Raw genomic sequence first — 13,842 nt, forward strand, 5'->3', positions numbered from 1 at the left:
CCTTCCATGCTACCCGCGAATCTTCAACAATCAATTCTCAGTTTTTCACTGCAGAAAAAGGACTTTCAAGTGGTTGAGGAAATACATAACTCTGCAGCAAAGGTGGTGGTTGAATTACAAAAACGGGCATGTTGCTAAAGACCCCTTTTTTTTTTTTTAAATTATATAAGGCAAAAATATTTGAGGTCACAATAAAATCAAACTCACAACCTTTCACTATCATGGACAGGCTCTGGGCCCTAGGCCATAAAGCCCCATAAGAGCTAACGACATTTTTCAAACTTGTCAAACCTCAATTAGACCATCATCAACCTGATCTTTTAAACATTCACCAATAAAACTTTGCGAACTCATTCAATAATGCAGGTTTACAATTAGTTCTTCACAAGATAATGAACTAAAGTTTGAATGCCTACTAAAAGAAATCCCACATTTAGTGTTCAAGTACCTCGGACATAATTACCTCTAATAGGAGGATGATTATACTCGGCACCAAAAAAAAGGAAAAAAACAGAGCAGGCTATGCCATGGTTCATCGGAGCTTTTGGAAGGACAAGCACAGAAGAGATGCCAAAGCGAGGAACAATTCTTCCATGCGATGGACCGGCGTGAAGGATTTTCAGCCACAACTACATTTTTGCTGTCCCAGAATCTTCATTCCATCAAATTAAGGAAGACGTCTTCTTTCTCATACAAATGACACCATCCTCTATCCATGGGAATGATGTTTATGGGCCCTTATGGCGAACCAATCACGCTTAAGCAAGGAATGGAAAGAAAATTTCCGTTTCTAGGGCCAAGATTCTCGCAACCAAACGAGCAGGAAATATTGGAAAAATCTAGCAGGTATGCACTGAATGAAGTCATAAACATCAATCAATACAAAACGATTCTACACTTCCCTTGCTTCAAGGTAATATTGTGAAAACCGTGAAACAGATGCTGTTTCTTACAGACACAATTACATATGGCAATATTTAGAAACAAAACAAACAAAAATCAACAGAGGAACATTTGATCCACCTTTTCTCTCTATAGGCAATCTTGCGACTCTAATCATCAAATGAGCTCAAGAATCCTCCCAGAAAACCAGCTCCATTACACTCTCCACACAAAACCTGTTTCTTACCCCTGCAAGACATGCATATTGGAGAGCTTTAGATAAAAGAAACTAACACCTACTAATATATTTTCAAATTCTGAGATTTGCACTTGTTCAAATTCAATTTTGTAATTTAGCAAAGTCGCCTAAACTTTGCCTAAGAGTAGTGGGACATTATACAGCAGTTGCAACTGAAGCATATAACTAAGGAGAAGCATAAGATGATGCAACTATTCTTATCACCAACTTCTCTGCTTCACTAATTGATTTGGTTAACAGAAGAAAATGAACCCAGTTTAGACAGAGCTATGCGTAATATATTGAAGCGTAGCTACACATGCATCATGTATAAAAACAAAGGCGCAGAATGAGTGGATATCCATATGCATTGTAACATGCTGATGCAAGGTGCTGGAGGCGGAACATATGCATATATGGACTTAATTATTCACTGAAACACAGCATAAGATAGACACGTTCGCACAGGACAATATTAAGGGAAGGACAAGATGAGCATTTGATGCAGCTACCTGCAAAGCCAACATAGTCCACCAGCTTTAAACTGCCCATTGAAGTGATCTACAGAATTAACTCCACTTCCTTTGCACTGAGAACATGATATGGCACCTAGAAATTGAACCAAAAGAATAAATCATGGGGAGTCTAATGCTGACGTTTGTACTTCAAGGGAAAAATCTCTGCAAGTCCACCAGTTCACTAAGAAATTTGGAAGCACCGATGGCGTTTAAGGCTGAAGATGCAAAATATAAATCCTAAATATGCATTAAAGGGCAATGCTAACAAAAAGAACAAGAAATTTCCCTAATTAAATGCGTAGTAGGCACAACATTATCAGTAGTAACTAGATGATAATGCATCAATGTGTCTCTAGTTTAATCAAACTGACTAAACAATGAACAATCAGATTCTAGAAGTGACGTAATTATTTCAAATGCTCCACCACCAATGTAAAGATCTACATATGGGAGTACATGAAAGTAAATGCTAATTTTCAGATTACCCAATACAAAAGATAAGTCATGACCAATCTACTATGTCCAAACATCACAGTAAAAGCAATGTGAGGATATCACTGAGCATATATCAGTATTCATAGGAAAAGCTAAGGAATCGCTCAACAAGAAAGAAACCACTCGATAATCAACTTTTTCCTTGAGTCTATGTTTTACCATCTAGTGTTGGTACTAAACTAGCTGCGATGCATTTAATCACATGGAGATATAACTGCAATAGTTGGACATGTTCCAATCAATAGAAAACAATTAAAACGACAATAATCCCAAAGTAATTGATACGATACATTTACTTACCATTCCTTCACAGTTAGAACAAACGATGCTCTTTGCTTTGGTGGTGCTTTGATTATTATCATTAGTAGCCTGTATTCGAGCAAGATTAGAGTGTGCTTTAAAACAATTTGTTAGCATGATAACAAAAACTTTGTCAAGTAATACATCTTCATATACATTGGCCAATAATTTCAAGTCCTTAATCAATGTCATAGCATATGACACTAGCCACCAAATCCTCTCATAGAACCTCAGCTTGCTTATTGCCTACCTACTTCTTCCGAACAAATCCCAAAGAAACCATGAATCAACGTCATCAAATATGTCGAGTTTGCAGTCAATAACCCAGGCATCATGAACCATAACAGCCATAAAATTCACTGACCGCCAGCTAATTACCCCATGATCAACATAAATTCAGCTAACCCAGCATTGCTCCTTGCTTTACAGCAACAGTAAAGGCAACGGTTTATTAACTGTGCGGTCTTCATCACACTATGTATCACAAAAACTACACAGAAACTGATCTCACATGACACGTTCGAGCAAGAGAATCCCTTTATTAACTTGTATCAGCAATAATCAATAAGCGTATCCTTTCTAAATGGGAAGCTGAAAACAACCTCTCACCTTGATTTCGAAAGACTGTAAGTTGCGAGCTTTAGAGATCTGACATGCTTCGATTATCTGGAAAGCCTTTCGGTCGACCGAATTGCGGGTCACTATCCCTATTCAAATTAATTAAAAAGCATTCAATAACACAACATTCGCAACCTCGGAAGTTCGAGAAGGTTCAGAAAGTCAAGAATACCTGGTCTGTTTGAGGATTTCAAGGAACAAATTGGAGTGGAGAATAGAGGATCGCCATGTACTGGAGTTCAAATGCCTTTGCAAAGCCTTTGCTTTCTCAGAAGAAAAAATATCGAACGGATTACCAACCAAAGCCTGAGGCTGAAGTGTGTGCTTTTAGCCGTCTAGTGGCACCGAACCCAACTTGAAAGTTGAAACAGATAAGGCCCTCTTCTCCGCGGTCAAGTTTAGGTTCGTATTCCGCAAATGCCCTTGAACAAATCCCGAATTCCCCCGTGTATTCCATTTCTTACGGCTAAAAAAGGTGGGTATTAACGTAATACTATTCACCCCAAATTGCATCCCCCACAGAAACCAAAAAACAAGGACGTAAGCAAAATTGGAGACTAAAAGAAATGGCGAGCTCTCTGTTGTCGGTTTATCGCTTTCTTCCCTCGCGAAGTAAGCTTAATGACATTTATGCATTATTTTAATCTCTTTTGTTGATTAATTTTGTATAACTTTTATAGGGTTTTCTTTGAATCTTACAATTAATCAGGAATTGTGATAATTCTTCCATAGGATATACAAGCTGAAATTTGGGCTGTTCTTCCATTTTCATGGGGAAACATTTGATTTGGAGCTAATTGCGTATACTTTATTTGTTTTGTTCTAGAAAAGGAAAATGTAGGATACGTTACTGACATCAAGACATCGTTGTGCGGACAAGTACTGTGTGATCCCAATTCTTTGAGAAGAGAGATAGCTACTCGCCATGGAAGCCGTCTTGTGGTTTCCTCACTGGTTACTACCGAACTCTTCCACCAATATATGCACATATATAGTTATACATAGTTTAGTGATTTACAAGAATCATTATTATGATTAAAATAAAAATTCCATAATTTTAATTTTCTAGATGTAAACATGCCGATATAAGGATGCTCAGAGCAGCAATGCTTACATGGTTTTAAATCGTAGTTTTGGTTTTAGTTGTGTAATTCTCGCTGTTGATTTTCTTTGTCGACAGCTTGGAAGGAGAGTCAAGACCAGAGAGACTGTGATTCCCGACCCAGATTACCGAATTCCAATTGTTTTGCTCGGTAAAAACTGGTTCTTCCTTGTCTTATATGTGCCTTAGCACACATTAGCTTTGCGAGGGAGCAATAGCCCTTATAACAATGAAGAGTTCTAATTGACTAGAAATAGGTCCATAACTTAATGTGTTTGAAGTTAAACACGAATGCATATTGTTCTCCGGGAAAGATGAATGTTGAAAATGGTAGTCAAAATAATACTTGGATGACCTGTACATTAATTGAGATATCAACTAGACTATGGTGACCCATGAATGTTTGTAAAACTTTTCTTGGTAATCAACTTTCATTGCTTGTTGGGACTAATATCATCTAGAATTTCATAATCGTAAGCAGCCACGCAGCAAGTATAGAGGCAAGCAAACTATTCTTTCACTTTTTACCGAAGAACTTTATTGCTATAGCTCTTTGCTTGGGGTGGTGATGGAAGGTTACAATCTTAGAAGGCAAGAACTTGATTCACACACACACCACACACTCATCTCCTTCAGTGTGCTGTCTTCTTCTTGGGTATTGGTCATCAGGTGAATGTTTACAACTATAAAGAAAAGGAAAATTCCTTTATGAGGAATGGCTCCTGAAAATTGCAGCTTTGTGCACTGCAAATGTTGAGGATGCTGGGATCTAGTGGTTCCCCTACCGTGTACCCCAGTGACTTTTTGAGTTCATGATTTATTGGCTACCTTTATGTGAATTTTTTGTGAGAATAACAAATATTAAATGAGAATTCTATGTTTTATTTTGTCCTTGACACTTATAAAATGATAGTTATTACTCTATAAGTTGATATTGATTGTGCACTTTTGTTGTTTTTGGGGGGGGCATAATAAAAGAGAAAGAAAGAATTGCCTAAGGTTGTTCCATATTCTGTCCTTCTTTATTCTAAAGTAAAATTTAATAGATATGTACTTAAGTATCATATCAGGTATAACTGGTGGGTTGGCTTACACAAATAATGTGGTTCCTGCTATCCCTGTTGTTCTCCTCGGTTTGCTTCTGTTAGTCCAGGTAATATCAATAATTGAACTTGTAATTAAGTGGATGAGGTTTAATTAGTATTACATGTTAGAGAAGCTTTACAGGCTGCAAGTTATACTACTCTAGATCTGTTTTAGCTGCACTACTTTTCCAGTTCTAACTTCTAAGAATCTAGCTGAGTGCTTCTCTTGTGATGTTTCCTTTCGTTTCCTCAGACCACTAGAGTTAGATTCGTTTTTGATGATGAGGCTCTGGTAAGTTCTCTTCTCACCTTCCCGAAACTGTGGTTATTGTTTGTTATTATCTTCGTGTAAATGTAGTTTTACCATTTCAGGTTTTGGTTTTTATCATTATTGACAAATAAAATTAGCATTAGTCTACGAACTTTATGGTTTCAGGCGGTAAAGGTCGGTGACGAACTCAAGGAATCAGGTGAAAATGTCTTTGTAGGTGGGAAAAACCGTTGGAAGTAAGTGGATAATTTAGTATGAAAATCTAATGAAACTAGGATTTCATAAAAGCATGAGAAACAAAACAAAATTTGCTTGATGCGCTTCAGGTATTCAACATTTGTTAATTGGGAGTTTTGGTGGCCTAACTTCCCTATCTTAGTGTACTTCAAGGAGAAACAAACAAAGCCCGAGGGACAAATTCATTTCTTCCCTATAATCTTTGTAAGCAGTCTAGAACTTCAAGCTTTTGACATTTTGTTTCCCTTTCTGTTTTTGTTTTTAATTTGATCGTCACTGCTTTGTTAAAACAAGCAGAATGGGAAGCAACTTTACGATGTCATGGTGGAAAGAGCTGGCTCTTCCCAAAACAGTGGACCAAAAGAATCTTAAGGAATAAGCTTTTGTATCTGAGTTACTTTCATTCTATAGATCCAAGGTACAACAAATTCTGTGACCCTGTACAGGTTGAAGTTATGTATTATGTCTATCTTATGTAAGAGTAACTTTATACTGTGTAATAAATAAACTTCATTTTACATTTAATGCGGAGGGCTCCATTTGAAATCACAATTATATTGTTTTAATCTTCTATAACTTGGCATGTCCTCCAATGGGATTACTAGTATGATAGTCTTACTTATTCTCAATAGTCAATTTGTGAGATGTTTCATTTGAACGATTTATTTTCTTGGGGCGAAAGCTTTTCCACTAGCAATGAGTAGATTTTTTTTTTTTTCCTTAAGGAAAAAATATATGTACACTTGATTTGCATTCTAACACCCAGATTCTTTCTAGTGACAAAAGGATAAAATAAATAATTAAAAAAGACAGATAGGAATCACACTTATTAAACTGAATTCGAAAAGTGATAATTAAAAAAAAAATCACCGAGGTCCATAGAATTCACGGCTTATAATTACTGCCGGGGAAAATCGATCTAGAGGTCCTTATAATTTTATCTCAATCCTGTATTAGATTTTTGTAATTTATTGTTCCAATTGAATCCTTATTATTTGATCCAATAATTTCAATTTATAAATTTTATGAAACGCGCGTGTTAAAATGATGTAAAATGAATTGAAAGAAATTTCATAAAATCTATGAAATTCTATAAATTTAAAATAACTAATTTCACGTTCAATGATAATGTTTAGAGAGAATCACTACGAAATTTTCAAATAAAAAACATAATACTAAAAGGTTTCCGTGACAACATAACAGCCTATAATTGATAAGCTTCAAATTGCAAAATGATAACTGTTTACTTGTTATTGATACTTATTAGTAATTTTTTTTTTTTTGGGACTCAATTATAATTCTTCCTAATGTTTATAACAGATTAAACTAAAAAAAGTTCAATTCCAATTTGAGAAGTTAACACTTCATAATACCAAAATGGGAGGAAATCGCAAATTGTCATTTTAAAATTAAGGACAATTGACACCAATGCCTTTTATTAAAAAAAGTCTTTAAAAAAAAAAAAAAACCCAACCCCTCACCAATACTCGCGGTGCCCATCATTGGCACCACCCTTTAGTGGTTTAGGCCAAAATATTGCATAATTATTGGGTTACCAATGTCTTGCTATCAATATAATCCAAAACATAATATAAGTTATCTTCTCAATTTTAACTACCTGGTTGTTGACAATTTTTTATTAAGAAAAAACAATACCACACCACAGTTTAACAACTTTTGATTAAGAAATAACAGACTACTTTTTCAGATTATCAACAGCTTTTATAAGGGTATTAACTGTATTTCAATAGGCATTAATAACTTTTAATTAAGAAATAACAACATCACAATAAATAACAACCCATTTTTTCAAGTTATGGACGAATTTTGTGTGGGCATTGATTAAATTTCAATAGGTATTAACAACTTTTGATTAAAAAATAACATCACAACACATCTTTAACAATTTTTGAAAAGAGATTAACAAGTGGCTTTTTTCTCAACTGAAAATGCATTCTCACAAGCAAATCTCACTTCCTTTTTGCCGCCACCCTACGCGCTTACAAGTTGAATTGCCAAATTCTTTGAGTGACACAGAGGGCTTAATTACTTCTTCGTTTACGATAATTTGTTGCTTCCAAATACTGGCCTCAGCTCATGAGTAACAAGATGGACAATGGATAGCTTCTCCATTCATTGTTCATTTCAACGTTTATGCAGTTTGGTTATATCAGAAAGCGTCCAACGGCCGACATTGGTAACCATTTGAAGCGGCATGTGATGTGAGGCCAATTGACCATTAGCATTTGTAATTTCACTACATCTGACATACATTTGAAGAAAAAATGGATAAATCAAATTTCAAACAAAAGAACAGGAAATCAAACCTACAAGCTCCTAGAGAATACACCTCAAGCTGCAGATCTATTTCCAACTCATATCACTGTGTGAGATTCATCAAGATATTCTGAAGCCTGCTGTTAACCATTCAATCCCTAACTCAGTCTCGCTAGCATTTGTAATCAAGAGAAATTCTTACCCAATGCTCTTTTGTATCATAGATAGCTGAAAGGAGCTAATCAAAACTGATTAAAATGAATATGCCAGCGGACCCCACCATCCATCGAGAGAAAATTTTGAAGAGGAAAGTTATGTTGAAGCCTTCTTGGTGCAATGAGCATCTGTGCCATGCTGAGTACAATCATGATAACCCACAGTTTTGAGAAAGTCGCGAATCTCTTTTGCACTGCTATTACTCGCCTGCAACAAGCGCTCATCTTCCTCATATATGAGATATGGGGCCTCACTTCCTTTTCTTGAGAGAAGCTTCGATGCTCCTTTAAGCACATGATATTCCCATCCCTGAACATCTATTTTCAGCAGAAGCACTGTCTCCGACTCAGGAATTACTTCATCTAGAGGAACAGACTTTACTTGAAGAGCTATCTCTTCATTGGATTGAAATGCCAACTTTGCACCAGTTGCAGAAACAGCACTATTGTCCAGCCGACCAACCAACTATAGCAGATCAGCAAAATATTATAAGTTTGCAAAGTGTTTTTGAAGTGAAAGAGAAATAGAGAGAAAAAAGTGGATATAAAGAGCAAGAAAATGGGTTCCGCGTGCTCATTCTTTGCGTCATTTCCTGTAATACTTAGTTAAGATCCAAATGACTCATCTTTATACTGGAACTACGTAGTCTCAAGTTCTAACCAAACTACAAATGAGAATGAATTTGTGTTGTAATTTTGTCAAACTATTGACAGCTTCAACCACGAAGCAGAGAAGCATTATTTTAAAATAACTTCCACCGTGACAAGTGATAAATTGCGCATGGTACAGACTTTAGGAGCCTTAGAGAATTATGATTCAACAGTATATCTAGAAGATATTGTTAACGCTTATAGATGGATCCATCCAAGCCCATCCAATTAAAGCCGTAAGCCACAACTTTAGCTGTGCATATTAGTTAACCATTATTCACAAGTCAATATCAATAGCCTGTACCAGGGTTCCCCAACTGATCTTTCAGTATCTTGCTATCACCTACAGACCACTGCCTCCGGTCCTAAATGGGGTCTTATAATTAAGACGAGAGGTAGTACAATTTTCTAAGTTTCTGACACAGCTTCACACATCAAACTTACATGTATGCCTCAACTTCATTAAATATCTTCATACACAGATTGAATCTATTCCGCTTGAATTCGGATCCTAGGGTGCCTCAGAATGCAAGAATAAGTAATTGTTCGGAAATTAAGATTAGAAGCAACTCGAGTAGAAATAAACCTTGGAGGTATGCTACTCAATTTCCAAATCTAAATTTATTGATTTAGAAATGAAGCCTAAGCTAAGCATTTAGCCAGTTACTCCCCTCACTTAAAATTAATCCCCGACAAGCTAAGCCATTTTCTGCCATCTCCCACTAATTCGTACTTCACCATATAAACTAAGGAAAATCAAATTTAATGCAAGAAATCAATCAATAGCAATCGTCAAGAAACAGTACCTTGTGAAAGGTAATGTTACCAAGCCGATCCGATGCTGCAGCCTGAAATAGAGTGACCAATTCCGCCACCCTATTGAAGTAAATCCCTTCACAAATCTTCTGCAAGTTCTCGAAAACAGGTTCGAATGACAGAACCCGAAAACCCATAGCCGAGGCAGCGAAGCTTGCCATCCCCACATTGGCGCCCACATCGACAACAAAACCATCTCGTCCTTCGCTTTTCATCCTCTCCAAAACATCCTGAATCGTTGCCGAAATATCGGGTTTCCTAAAACGTTTCCCTTTGAGGATTCTGACAATGTTCTTGTGAGGCTTGTCAGGCAAATTTCCGAAATCGGAAAGGGAGTACAGAAACGGGTATCGAACGCCTTCGACGGTGCTAGCAATCACCGGGTGTGCTTGTGGAGATTTGATGCAATCGAAAGGAGAAATCGCGTGGAACGAGAGACGAGTGTCTACGGCGAGGAAGCCAGGACTGGGATTGGAGGGGCGAGTAGTGAGGGAAAAGAAGATAAAGAGAAGGATAAGAGAACCAGAGAGAAGTAGAAGGAGGAATCTCGGGGAGCGTAGTCCGGAGGGTTTATCTCTTTTCCAGGCATTTGCCATGGAAAAGGAAATTAGCACTTCGTGGGGAAAAAACTTTCCGGGAAAACGTAGGATTTTGAAGGAAAATGCAATCTTGATCAGTCAAGCGCAGCAGAAGCCCTTTGATCTATTTGGGGCAGCTTATTTCAGAACATTGCGTTTTCAGAATCCAAGATCGAACAAATGGGAGAAAACAGAAAACACAGAAAAGTTGTGCACACTACTGGCAAGAAACAACCGCTACTTTCTGCCAAGAAAATTTCTTTGCAGTCGAAACAGCTATCCACCTCGTCCTAGCTCATGGCACATAAAATCCTAAATATGACTTATTTTATAATACAATTTGTATTATAAAATGAGTCTTATTTTTAATAGCAGAAGAGTAACTAATCTGAGATTTGATATTAATCTTATACATAAGATTTATTTTACCTATTTATCAATTTTTTTAATTGATCTTATTAATATTTTCTCAATAATAATTAAATAGGAAAGGGAGAAGGAATTAAGAAATAATATTAGAGTATTTAAGAAAAAATCATATTAACTAACTGGGTTAATACATTTAGAAAAAACAGATCATATTAACTAGTTGGGTTAATACAAACTTTGATCATTCAAATTTATTCTTATTTTGGTTTTAGTTTCTCAAGGGCAAACTTGACGAATCAAAGATTATATTAATCCTAACTAATTTAACTAACATCTTTAATTTATTCAAATTGGTTATTTAGGCTTCTGGAGGAGTTTTTTTTTTGTAATAACTTTTTTTTTCAATAAATACTACATCTGGTCCTTAAATGAAGAATTAGTTTGACATTCAATTTGATTTTTAATATAAGACCTAAATCTACTTTATCTCTCATATTTATCTATTTCTTTCCAAGGATAGTTACACATGTTAAATATTTCATCAAATGGTAATTCTAGCTAATACACATAATTAGCAAGAATATTTTAGAAAAAATAACACATATTTATTATAAAGAATTAACTTAAATAATTTTCTTAATTTACTCAAATTAATTAACGAATTCATATTTAAGAACAGCAGGTATAGTTGATTAAGTTAATATTTTATAATATGAATAATAATGCCAACATTCACTAGTTAACGAGACAGATTTTTTGTTGTTAGTGCTTTCTTTTTTGGGCTTTTTTTCCTATGTTTATTTATTTGTATTTGTTTTCTTCTTTTTTTTCGGTTACAAGAGAGGGGATCGAACCCCTACCCACACACTCCACACACACCCACCCATACCACTAAACCAAACGGTTCGGTTGTATTTGTTTTCTTTGTTGCTTTCCATTGTTGCCTACTGAAGGTTTGTAGAGCTTTTGAAGCTTTCTGTGCCAACAAAAGTTGTCAGAAAAAATGAGATGCATACCTGGGCTAAACGAAAAAGAAATAAGAAAAATGAGATGCATAATTTATAATTTGAGAGTATTTGACTCGCTCAATTTGTGAGAGTTTAAAAGAAAAAAAATCTTTTTACCTTTAAAAAATAAAACTTTTTTCATATATTTATCTCATATGATGTAGAATTAATTTGTTAAATTAACTAATCCAAATACTTCCTCTAAGAACCAGCCAATCAATTCACACATATCAATAAAAACAATTAAAAGCATTAAATTTATTATAAGTTTTAAGTAATTTTCAGTGCATCATATTAATTTATATCATCTCACCACTCTCATTAAATACGGACATATATGAAAAGAAATTATTTAATGCTCATCGCAATTATCAAAGAATCTTATAAAAAGAACAAAAAATTTCTTCTCAGATGGCTCATATAATAAAGACCAGGGGGAGTAGTACTTATTATAAATTTTATTATATGATTCCCCTGCTCGATATTATAAAAAGTCTTATAGAAGATATTTTTAGTTCATTTTATAAGATGTTTTAATAATTTCAATGAGTCTTAAAATATTTTTTTTTGATATCTTCCCATATTTAATAAAGGTCATGTGAGAGAGAGGAGAAATTAATATGATATTAGAATTTAGTACAGTTAATAAGGGTAATATGAAAAATTATTAAATTTTATAACAAAATTAATGCTTGGGAAAATCCCTTAAAAAGATGCTTAAATAATTCAAATCCTTGTTTGGGTTACTGAATATGTCAAAACTTTAATCAGGTCACATAATCTAGAGAGGAATTTTAAAATTTTATGAAATGACTTTATGCCCTTTTCATTAGAAACCTAAGGACGTGAGAATTTTCTATGACTTCCACATTGCGTAAGACCTTTGAGTAGGAAAAACTTGGTGTCTACGTTATAAAATCGAAAAGTCAATCAAGGAGATAACTACGAGTTAGATTTTACATTAAATATTTTTCTCAATTCTAATAGTTTTATCCTAAGAAAAAGTTAATTTAAAATTGAAACATGTTAAGTGTGAAATAGAATATGTTAGTTTTTAGTATTGTGTATTCAAAAACTTATTATAAGTATATTGTGAAAACAGAAATTTGTTAATTTTGAATTGAAACTTGTTTAACTATGCAATGGAATATGTTAGTTTTTAAAGTTATATTGTAATCAAATTTTATTCAAAAACTTAATATTATTGTGTTATGGAGACAAAAAGTTGTAAATTTAGAATTAAAAAATGTTAATTATGAAATGAAATTTGTTAATTTTTAAGATTGTGCTGTGATCAAGTTTTATTCAAAAACTTATTGTAACTGTGTTTTGGAAACATAAAGTTGTTAGAATTGAAACTTGTTAACTATATAATTGAATTTATTATTTTTTAAAATTGTATTATGATCAAGTTTTACTCAAAGATTTACGTAACTCATCATGGAGAAGAAACGTTGTTAATTTATAATCAAACTTGTTAATTACGAAATAAAACATGTTACTATAGAATCTTCTCTATTGGTTTATAATAAAATAGGTGTTAAAGTCATTTCATAAAATTTTAAAATCCTTATTTGAGTCATGTGACCTAATTAGGAGTTTGACAAATTTAATGACCCAAATAAAAATGTAAGTTATTAAGATGTCTTTTTAAGAAATTTTTCCTTAATGTTTTAATTATTTTCATTGATATGTTTAAATTAATTAGAAAATTCTTATGTTATGAATTGATGGAAGTATATTCATTAATAGACTCTTTTCTTCAAAAAAAAAAAAAAACAGATTGTTCAAAGACGAGGTGGAATTTATAGGTGAGGAGCCCACTTGTAAGGTAGAATATATATGGAAAAGGGTGCCTCCATCCCATTTTAATCATTAAAATTGTAATTTGAATACATTTTATATTTTATAAAATAAATTTTGTTAAATATTTTTTATTATTTTAAATTATCATTGATAAAATTTATTAGTTTAATTTTATTTATATATTTTTTAAAAACATTTTATCAATAATTTTATAAAATATAAAATCTGAACCATTCAAACTTTAATCATATAATTTAAATGAGAGGTGGAGGAGAGAAGTGGAGGAACCCTCCTAGAAACACGATAACCTAGTAAAACATATCTGTTACATGCTCTCTCCTATTCTTTTTATAAGGGAAAAAAAATTAAAATTAGTT

General features: G+C 33.9%; 2 protein-coding genes and 2 long non-coding RNA genes across 4 annotated transcripts; 1 reads left to right on the forward strand and 3 right to left on the reverse strand.

The window, feature by feature from the left end:
- Positions 1–827: 827 nt before the first annotated feature.
- Positions 828–1,823, reverse strand: LOC114756501 (uncharacterized). The gene is made up of 2 exons (XR_003741462.1): positions 1,633–1,823; positions 828–1,131 (listed from the first exon to the last, which is right to left on the reverse strand). It is a non-coding gene; the product is annotated as an uncharacterized LOC114756501 (long non-coding RNA).
- Positions 1,824–2,434: 611 nt separating this feature from the next.
- Positions 2,435–3,277, reverse strand: LOC114756502 (uncharacterized). Its single transcript, XR_003741463.1, has 3 exons — positions 3,224–3,277; positions 3,043–3,140; positions 2,435–2,502 (listed from the first exon to the last, which is right to left on the reverse strand). It is a non-coding gene; the product is annotated as an uncharacterized LOC114756502 (long non-coding RNA).
- Positions 3,278–3,575: 298 nt separating this feature from the next.
- Positions 3,576–6,319, forward strand: LOC114756505 (uncharacterized). The gene is made up of 8 exons (XM_028945451.1): positions 3,576–3,663; positions 3,878–4,005; positions 4,232–4,304; positions 5,224–5,306; positions 5,492–5,530; positions 5,675–5,745; positions 5,836–5,950; positions 6,044–6,319. The coding sequence occupies exons 1-8, from the start codon at positions 3,618–3,620 to the stop codon at positions 6,116–6,118; spliced, it is 630 nt and encodes a 209-aa protein (XP_028801284.1). The 5' UTR covers positions 3,576–3,617; the 3' UTR covers positions 6,119–6,319.
- A 1,937-nt stretch (positions 6,320–8,256) lies between these two features.
- LOC114756504 (uncharacterized) lies at positions 8,257–10,539 on the reverse strand. The gene is made up of 2 exons (XM_028945449.1): positions 9,696–10,539; positions 8,257–8,704 (listed from the first exon to the last, which is right to left on the reverse strand). The coding sequence occupies exons 1-2, from the start codon at positions 10,299–10,301 to the stop codon at positions 8,336–8,338; spliced, it is 975 nt and encodes a 324-aa protein (XP_028801282.1). The 5' UTR covers positions 10,302–10,539; the 3' UTR covers positions 8,257–8,335.
- Positions 10,540–13,842: the final 3,303 nt, after the last annotated feature.

Source organism: Neltuma alba, unplaced genomic scaffold (genome assembly GCF_004799145.2).
Source record: "Neltuma alba isolate B1F8T4 unplaced genomic scaffold, ASM479914v2 tig00010418_pilon, whole genome shotgun sequence".
In the NCBI taxonomy this organism is placed as follows: Eukaryota; Viridiplantae; Streptophyta; class Magnoliopsida; order Fabales; family Fabaceae; genus Neltuma; species Neltuma alba.

Coding starts and splice junctions, on each gene's coding strand:
- LOC114756505 (XM_028945451.1), top strand. CDS start 3,618: ATGGCGAGCTCTCTGTTGTCGGTTTATCGCTTTCTTCCCTCGCGAA. Junction 5,746..5,835: donor GGTGGGAAAAACCGTTGGAA/GTAAGTGGATAA, acceptor GATGCGCTTCAG/GTATTCAACATTTGTTAATT. Junction 5,951..6,043: donor ATTTCTTCCCTATAATCTTT/GTAAGCAGTCTA, acceptor TAAAACAAGCAG/AATGGGAAGCAACTTTACGA.
- LOC114756504 (XM_028945449.1), bottom strand. CDS start 10,301: ATGGCAAATGCCTGGAAAAGAGATAAACCCTCCGGACTACGCTCCCCG. Junction 8,705..9,695: donor GTAACATTACCTTTCACAAG/GTACTGTTTCTT, acceptor GATCTGCTATAG/TTGGTTGGTCGGCTGGACAA.